Source organism: Adiantum capillus-veneris, chromosome 8 (genome assembly GCF_014529385.1).
Source record: "Adiantum capillus-veneris isolate H3 chromosome 8, ASM1452938v2, whole genome shotgun sequence".
In the NCBI taxonomy this organism is placed as follows: Eukaryota; Viridiplantae; Streptophyta; class Polypodiopsida; order Polypodiales; family Pteridaceae; genus Adiantum; species Adiantum capillus-veneris.
In genome coordinates, this window is record NC_140938.1 from 156,338,649 (window position 1) to 156,348,349 (window position 9,701).

At 41.4% G+C, this 9,701-nt stretch overlaps 1 protein-coding gene across 1 annotated transcript; it reads right to left on the reverse strand.

Moving 5' to 3' along the window:
• Nucleotides 1-9,014: 9,014 nt before the first annotated feature.
• On the reverse strand, nucleotides 9,015-9,290 carry LOC147453228 (uncharacterized). The gene has a single exon (XM_086519116.1). The coding sequence runs from the start codon at nucleotides 9,288-9,290 to the stop codon at nucleotides 9,015-9,017; it is 276 nt and encodes a 91-aa protein (XP_086375242.1).
• Between the last annotated feature and the right edge of the window lie 411 nt (nucleotides 9,291-9,701).

The following is a 9,701-nucleotide window of genomic DNA, read 5'->3' on the forward strand; positions in this document are numbered from 1 at the left end:
GATGGGGATTGGAATCAATGTGTCTATAACTTTGCAGAAGAAAGTTTCTCTAAATTCTGCACCGATTTTGGGTTATCGTCTCGGACTGCGAATATGTTTGAAAATCAAAATTTTACTTTTTGCTTTTGATTTTTCTCATAATTGAAAACTTCTCAATTATATTTTTCTTCATCAATCATATATTTGTTACTGACGTAACTTTGCTGCAGAAGCCAGTTACACATCGTTCCGATTCAGTCGAGCCATTGATGATCATCCAAATTCTATCGAGCTACTATTGGTACATGATCTTTTGTTATATGATATACTCGTTCATTGATTCTCATATAATTATTCTTTTAGAGATATAGTTTACGTCGTTTTATTGATAATTTCTCATTGATACCATAGTATTTTGATGGTGCCATGATGATGTTTTGTTAATACTTTGATCATGGTGATTTTCGTTGATACCATGATGATATGTCATTGATACCATGGTTATTCTCGGTGGTGCCATGATGATATTTCGTTGATACCATGGTTATTCTCGGTGATTCCATGATGATATTTCGTTGATTCCATGTTGATTTTTGTTGATACCAAGATGATGTTTTATTGATACCATGGTTATTCTCGGTGATACCATGATGTTGTTTCGTTGATACCATGGTTATTCTCGGTGATGCCATCATGATGTTTCGTTGATACCATGGTTATTCTCGGTGATGCCATGATGTTGTTTCGTTGATACATAGATTATTCTCGGTGATATCATGATGCTTTTCGTTGATACCATGATCATTTATTCATTTTTATTGATATAATGATGATATTTTGTTAATACTTTGATGGTATTCATTGATCACTACATTGATAAATGTTGTTTTATGTAGTATATACACATATCATTTGTATCACGTAATCACACATTTTGTGCCTTAACGTTTATACTTTATGTACCATATGTTGTCGTGTGTATATATGTCGTCAAAGGAGTGGCGTCGCGAACCATCTCTTATGGCATTGTGAACGTAATTATTTCATTAACGATGCTAATAATTTTCATGACATGTTTTTTTTTGGAGTCTATGATCTATGTAGGATTGATCAAAGAATTGATTTTATGAAGACAAACTTGGTGACAATAAAAGATTTATGAAGATATGTTTGGTGATGCCATATTGATGACAACATGAAGACATGTTTGGTGATGCGATATTGATGACAAGCTACACAACAGATTCACGGAGACACTTTTGATTACAAGCTAATCGATAGCTTTTACACCTCTTTATTGAACCTTTGTATTCTTTATTGTATTTGATAGGATAGGAGTAATGTAACTCCTCATAAAACATTCATTGTAAAAGGAGTGATGTCGCTCCTCGTAAACATTTGTATATTCAATGATTTTTATAATATAACGGTGGGTGTATATAGAGCTGTGGGTTTTTCCCTTGATCCCCCAAGGATTTTTTCATCCACAGTTAGGGACCCTTATTTGAGCGGGGGTGTTGAGCTTATATATGAAGCTACTCAATATATGGCTTCTCTATATATGGCACCCAGGTCCCCTCTATATATACATCATCTCATGTGTGTATTCTACACACTTTGGGGTTCTACTTCTATGCTCTCTCCTTCTCTCTCAACAACAACCACATAGTTGATGAGGTGGAAATAGCTGGCACAGTTCATTCGAGATAGATGTTCTTCTTAGAACGTTTGATGAAAACGCTCTGGCGAACCATAGATGATGAGCGCATATCTGGGATTGTCATGTGCAATCTCAAGGTTGAGAAGAAGATGACGGAAGATCTAGAGGCTAAAATCAACCGATTTTGCATGCTTCACAATCCAGTGATGCAAAAGTGCATTTCACAATATGAGGATGCAAAGCAAGAGCGACAAAGGGCACGAATCGAGTGGAGACGCGTAAGACGACCACCGATGCACTATCCGACGGTTCTGGAGAGCCTACCAACCTTCATGAGCTTAAGATGGTTGCACAACCAATTGAAAAGCACACAACAATGCGGTGACGAAGTGACTGAGGAAGAGTGGGAGTACTCTCGGGGTTGCGCGACCAAGGTAAGTTTGCAATGTACGACTAGCAAGTGACTTTATTTATAAACGTTTGAACGGCCACCCATAATCTTTGTTCGATGTAGTATAAGTCATACACAGCAGCATGGTGTAAAGGTCGACATTTTAGGGTGGAACGAATCGACAAAAAGCGTTTTACTCAAGATTGTGGAATCATGAAAAAATTTGAACAGCCTAATCGACGACGTTCCTCTGATGCAGATCCTATGGTGGCAGAACTCACTTACTTCGGCACGCTACAAGAGATTTTGAGGATCGATTACAGAGGATTTTTTGTCAACTTGTTCGACGTGCAATGGTTCAAGATAATCATGGAGGGTCGCAACGCTACTGTGCGTAGAGGAGAGTCTGGTTTTCTTGAGGTGGATTCTACTAAGAAATGGACTGACCTAAGAGACACTTTCGTACTACCCGAGCATTGTGAACAAGTAAGTATGTAAATAGTTAACATCCCCCTTTTACAAGTTATGTGCTTGAAAGCTCTCATGTAAGTTATGTGACTCTGGCAGGTAATATTTCATCCTACAAAGTCTAAATCAAACTGGTGGTATGTCATAGACGTAGCCCCTCGTAGTGCAAGGACGTATGAAGGATACCATGTGCCAATCACAACGGCATCAATGGAGGAGATCAGAGAAGATGCTCAATCAGAAGCCGCTGCGGTGGTGCCAGACGAGCATCAAGATACTACTACTCTATATGGGGTGCATGCAGAGGAGCTACAAAATGAAACAGAGGATATGTGTTTAAACGGAGAGCTCTATATAGATATAGGAAGTTATGCTGAGTTATGCGAGGATGAGAGAGAGATCTCTTAAAGCCACAAATATTATATTTGAACAATTTTGCTCCGTGTTGTAAAAGCTCTGGCTCTCTACGTACCTTCCATGGTGTATAACGCTCTTTTCTACTCGCGCTCACATCTTTTGATTGAAAATTTTGAGTTTTCGACTTGCCTCTTCTATCACTCAATTCATTGCGTCATTGTATTTAATGGTCTTTGCGTCATTGTCTACTCTATTCATTCAATATTAAGTTTAAATATTCGTGTGTTTAATGCAGGTACGGATGATGAGGAGTTTCTTTCTTCTTTGTCACCGCAACAGAGACAGTGGTACGTGGAGCGTCATCGCTCTGGCGCATTATCGCGCGTTCATACTCCATCCGCATCTCCCTCTCTTTCGGAGCATTCGGCGCGCTCCGAAGCTTCGGCGTCGACGAGACGAGCTTCACACTCGTCTAGACACCGGCGCTCTAGTGGTGGCGGTGGCGGTTGTTGTGGGGATTCCGCCACCGATGCCTCCACACCGCCTCGTGTTCGACGAGGCTCTTTACCCTCCCCTTCTTTGACCGCCCCCACACCAGCCACAACATCGCCATCTACGCCAGGTTTTGCACGACTGACTGTTCCTAGCAGCTACACACCTCTACCTACTCCGCCAGAAGCCACCCCACTCGACACTCCTCGCTTCGGGGCCCAGACACCAGTGGAGACACCTGACGTCCGTACCCCCATCGACACGCCGCTAGAGACCCCTGCTGGGACACCCAGGTTCATGCATCACCGCGAGAGGGCTTGTCTTACTCCGTCGACTTCAGCGGCAGCATCATCATGGATGATGACGGCAAGAAGGTGATCTCGCGCATGCGTGGTCTTTGCTCTCAACTGTTTAGACACTACATACTAAACAAATGGAGTGAAGTACCAAGTGATTTAAAAAACAGAGTCATCAGCATACTTCATGATGAGTTTCCCGTTCCAACACGGGATCAACGCTTCAATGAAGACCTGATGAAGATTCGAATGCGCGAATACTGCAAACACAAGCGTTCCGAAGTGCAAAAAGCAATCAAGAATGGGTGGAACAGGCCAAATTGGCTGGCCAAAGGAGATTGGAAGAATGCGAAGAAAGCAACGCGCGAGAATCCCGACAAGTGGAAGCAACAAAAGGATGCAGCCAGAGCGCGAGTAGAGGCAGGGAGCTCGCACCACTTGGGGAGCGGTGGATGGGCATCATTTCAGGCCGATTTTGTAAGTGTTTTCGCATTGCTCTTTATGTTCGATAGTTTAGGGTTTATGAGTTTTTTAATTCTAACATAATGAAATCTTTGTATGTTTTGACAGTGGTCGATGACAGGACGTGATCCCACACCGTACGAGCGCGAGTACGCAGGCAGGAAGGGCTTCAACGCCCTGATGGACATTCTCAGTTCTCGCGGCGGCATGGTTAGTATTAGGGTTTACTCTTTTCTATTTTTGTATTGTTTTATAAATGTCGTTATATGTTTATACTTACTGAAAGCTGTCTTATCGTCTTTTTTTGCAGAATCCGACAGATACGCCGCTTGGACGCGATGAGACGTCTGACTAGACGACGTCAGTTTAGCCGTAGCTAGATAGCATTAGTTTAGGGTTTCTCATAGCTTATGTATCATGAGACGGATTTTATACGTCTTTCTGAACCATGTATATTATTACATTTGTCACCGCAGTTCCTTTTGCCAATCAATTCTTTATGCCTATGATGTTGTACAATTGTCATTATTACATTTGCCAATCAATTCATTTTGCCTATGATGTGTACAATTGTCAATTTTGCAAACAATGCGTCTTGTGGGTGACTATTTTGGGTCTATTATCTACCCTTGCATTTTTTTAAAAAGTGAATCAAGTACAATATGGTTGATGGGTGGCAGGGCATTCAATGCCCTGTCAAGCGACATGGCAAGCGACATGTAGTGAGATTTGGAGCAAAAAAGTGATATTTAACGCAACTATGTACAAGTAAAAAGAGAGTTATGGGGAGTAGTAATAACTTTGAAATGTGACAAAGAGTATTTGATAGGAGAAAATGTAATAGTGGAGGCTGATTGTCTACCCTTTCGTGGAATGATCACTTGCTCAACTCCCAGCATTCCTATGTTGAGATGGACTGCCTACATAAAGTCCTTCAATCCATAATTTAAGCATAATGCAGGGAAAGATAATCCAGTTGCGGATATGCTTTCAAGAGCAAGGTATGAAAATGAAGAAGACATGGTTGTCAAGGGTGATGATGTAGGCACACAGTTCTATAATATCTCTCATGCCAAGGGAGATCATGTTTGTCTGTCAAATGCATGTGAGTCATTATAAGAGGACCTATATCAAGGTGACTGGTTGCTCATTGAACGTTATCTGAGCACTTTCACAAGACTAGAAGGGTGAACTGACCAAGAGTTCAAAAGAATACGGAGGAAGGCGTATGGATACTTTTTGAAAGATGGGTAATTATGGAAGCGTCCGAAACAAACAAATGGAATGCTGTTGAGATTTGTGGATGATAAGGACGCTCAAAATGAGCTTATGAAAGAGTTTCATGAGAGTCTTTATGCTGGACATAGAGGTGTATGGGCCACCTTCACTAAAATGAAAGAGGGGTATTGGTGGAAAGGTATGTATAAAGATGTATCTCACTATGTGGAGTCTTGTGAAACCTATCAAATGTATTCAAATGTGCGTCATCGTGATGGTTCGCACCCTACTTACCCACACTGGCCATGCACTATAAGTGGGTATAAGTAGATCTTGTTACAGTGCCATTGGGCTTATGGAAAAATGAGATACATATTGCTTGCACGGAAAGATTTAACCAACCAAGTTGAAGGTCGTGCTCTAAGAACAAAAAGCACAGAAGGGATATGTAAGTTCCTCTTGGACGATGCAATTAAATATTATGGCTAGGTTGGGAAAATAACAGTGGATAGAGGTGAGTTGGATGCTGACAAAGCAAGGGAGTTTTTCTCTAGGTTGGGCATTAAACTTGCTCTCACTACTGCATATAATCCTGAGGGAAATGGTAAATCAGAGCGTGCGCAACCTCCTATTATTAAAGCTTTGGCTAAGGCTTGCAAAGGTAAAATGGGAGAGTGGCCTAGCTTATTGCCTTATGCTTTATGGGCTGATCGTACAACTCATAGCTTAGTTACTGGTTATATGCCTTTTGAGTTGATGTATGGTCAAAACCCTATAATGCCAATTGAGAATGTAATTCCCACATGGAAGGTATTTCCTTGGAAAGATGGAATGAGTAGGGAAGGCCTTCTTGCTTTGCGCATAGAACAGCTAGAAAGAAGGCCCCAAGATATTGAGATTGTAGTAGCACGATTGAAAGATGCAAGGTTAAAGAATAAGGACAGATTTGATAAGAGGCATAGGCTTAGACCAAAAGCTATTGAGGAAGTTGATTGGGTGTTGGTGTATGATAGTAGTCATGAGAACCAACATTCAACAATAAGAAAGCTTTCAAAGAGATGGTTTGGTCCTTATGTGGTTTAGCATGTACATGGGAATGCAACTTATACCTCGCATGAATTAGATGGGACAAAAATGAAGATTCCCATTGCAGGCAAAAGAATCAAGTTATTCAAAAGAAGAGGTGATAGAGATACCTTTGATTCACAAGAAAGTGAGAATGAAGGCTCTGATGAAAATCTTATGGATGTAGATGAAGAACAAGAGGATGATGCGTTAGATTTCGTTGCAAGTGATGACGAAATTGATATGTATGTTGACTTAAATGAAGATTGAACTTGCAAAAGACATGTGTAGCACATGCTGGAGGATGTGTCGGTTTAGAGGGACTGGATGTCGTGCCATGGCACGTTCATAATGTTAAATTAAAATATCTACCTCACTGTCTATGCTTCTGTTATGTGGGACCAAATGCTATGATGTACATAGTGTGATATATGCGAAAACGGATGCCATTGCAGGCGTGTACATACCTTGCCAGGCAGGCGAGGCTAGGGACGTGGCACTGTTGCATGTTTTACCACATCAAAAAATTTCTAATTTTCTTTAGGAATGTACAAATGTCAAATGTTTCAAAGTGGGCTCGTTTTGCGTAAAAAGTTCAATGTGGCCAATCTCGACTGAAAATAGCAGATTTTGTGCACGAGCATAAAAAACGTGTCCAAAGTGATTACCACATGGTAAAATGAGTTTAAACATGAAATTTTAGCCCAATGGGGTTTTTTCACAAATTAAGGGATTTTTCTCAGCTCGTTTGGGCTTTGTACGGACAAAAAGAGGCATTTTTGGGCTAAAAATGGCTTTAAAATGGTAAACAATAGCCTAAAAATAGCTCCAAAATCCATATCAACGACGATGTTATCGTTTCTCAAGTTGTGTGGGAAGTTTTAGAGCCAAGAATGAGCTCATTTTGGCATATGAGCAAGGAGATACAGCCATTCCTTTACAGGGTGCTAGTGCAGTCCTGTGCTGCTTCCACTACATGGTTGAGGCTGTGAGGCCCGCAATTAAGGTTTCCCCTCCTCAAATAACTACTTCTTCTTCTCCAATGAAGTATTGAAGCTTCCATGAAATGGTCATGATGAGGAATCGAAGTGTCATTTTAGGGATTTTAACAGGTCGAATGAGAACTGCATCTGTGCAATTGGAAGCGAGGTTACACCTAATCTTCACACACACAAGAGTTTTGAGTTAGTTTTGGTTGAGCTTCATGGCTGGAGTTTTTCTCTTTTTTTTGTCTCCAAATCGTCTACGCCTTGCTTGATTTTGCTACAAATCCTCACAGTCAGAGCCCCAATGCTTTCCTAATCGCACTGCACACTTCTTGTTCAACGTGCATTGTGCAAAGCCATGAGAGGCCAAAAATGCTCTATTGTTGTGAAGAAAAATCAACTACGCTCTGGTATCATGTTGAGGAGACAGAGAAAGAGAAGAACAGAGAGACGATGCGCAAAAAGTGCAACCCCAAAGTGTATGGAATACATACACATGTTGGTATATACATAGAGGGGACCCATGGCTATATTTAGAGTAGTTTCATATATAGTCTCATACACATGTTGAAGGAGTACGAGCGGAAGTGTGACGCGAGAGAGAGTGCGAGAAGAAGAGCACGACGATATGGTGAACTCGCTCTACTGTAGTGTGTAGAGCACAGTGAGTTCTTATTAGGTTTTTACAAAAGAATATGTGTACATACTTGGCGGCCCGCCCGCTTACCTGGGTGACCACATTGGGCTTTATACCCCAACAACCTCCCACTTAAAGTCCAATGTGGTACTTTAAGTGTGAGAGAAGCTACTATACAAGCTAATATACAAGAGATGTAGAGAAGTGATGTACTACCCTACACCTAACTGCTTGCGAAAATGCGCAAAGCTCTCTGAGGGAAGTCCTTTTGTAAGTAGATCAGCAGGATTTTCTATGGTGTGAATTTTGACAAGCTGAAGTTGCTTATCCTCGAGCATTTCCCTGATGAAATGATACTTCACATCCATAGGCTTTGTCTTTGAGTGATAAACTGGATTGCGAGCCAATTGTATAGCACTTTGACTATCACAATATAACACAGGCATCTCTTCTTTGATTCCCAAATCTGTTACTAGTCGATTAAGCCAAATTGATATTAGCATTTTGGTGCTGCATCAAGGACCTTATAGATATCTCCAAAGCTTTGGTGGTCTCATGGAGATAATGTTGTTTAAAGATTTTTCTCGTCCTTAATCCACCGTTGGGTATTACTATCTTGTTTTCTTTATTGTCCACACCATGCACTATCATGGTAATCTCCTATTCATGCTACATAGACTGGGTCTACGACCACCTTGCTTTGTGGTTGAGAGCACCCCTCTATTTAGACAACTTGGATGTAGCCTTCAAATTCCTTCATCATACGTCCTCTCCCCAAGGTTTCCCTTGCTAATAGTGGGCCAGGGGTCCACCTCAAAATATGTAAGTGTAGCACATAAGTGGACATGGAGGGGTTTCTTATTTTTTCCAGGGATCCAGGGATCTCCAATCGGAAAAGCTCAGGTCCTCGAAGAGGACGCAAATGAGGTTAGAACTGCACGGTGGCTTCAAAGCACAACGTCATCAAGCGAGACGTGTCTGCAGGTGAGAAATAATACTAACGCTAACGAATTATATGTATATTGCAAGCACAGGAGTCGTCCAGCAGTTGTAAGCAGCAGCTTCGAGCGGAAGCAGAGGAGTTCGTTCCAGGCGCAGCCATAATTTCTTTGAATCCAGATGCAGCAGAATTTATACCGGCAGCGCTAATTAGAGCACCAGGCTCAGCGGCAGCAAGTGACGTGACATGCGGATCAAACTCGGCCCAGAGACGCTTGAATGCGGATGCGCCAGAGTTCGTTCCGGCCGCCAAGAGGTCGACGTTAATGATCCGCAACATATCGAACCACCTATCGTAAGCGACTCTGGCTCTCTCTAACTCTCTCTCTCTCTCTCTCTCTCCGTTCTGACTCCTGATCTGTTCTCTTTTTGTCCTTCAGAACCATGGAGCTGATTGATATCCTGGCACAGTTTTGTGGCCGGGACGATAACGCTGACTTTGCATTACGTCTGCTATATATGGTCATGGACCATCGGTATGTACCTACCAGTGCTCGAAAAAAACCTAGGTTTAGTGTAATCTCACCTACAAATTTTCAAATTTACCTCTGAATTTTATCTTTGAAGGTGAGAAAACCTACAAAATTTTGAAAAAATTAGTGTAATTTGGTGTAAAAACCTTCAAATTTTAACAATTTACCTCTGTTTTTTCACATATGTAGGTTTGCCAAGTTTTTGGAAAAAAAAAAAT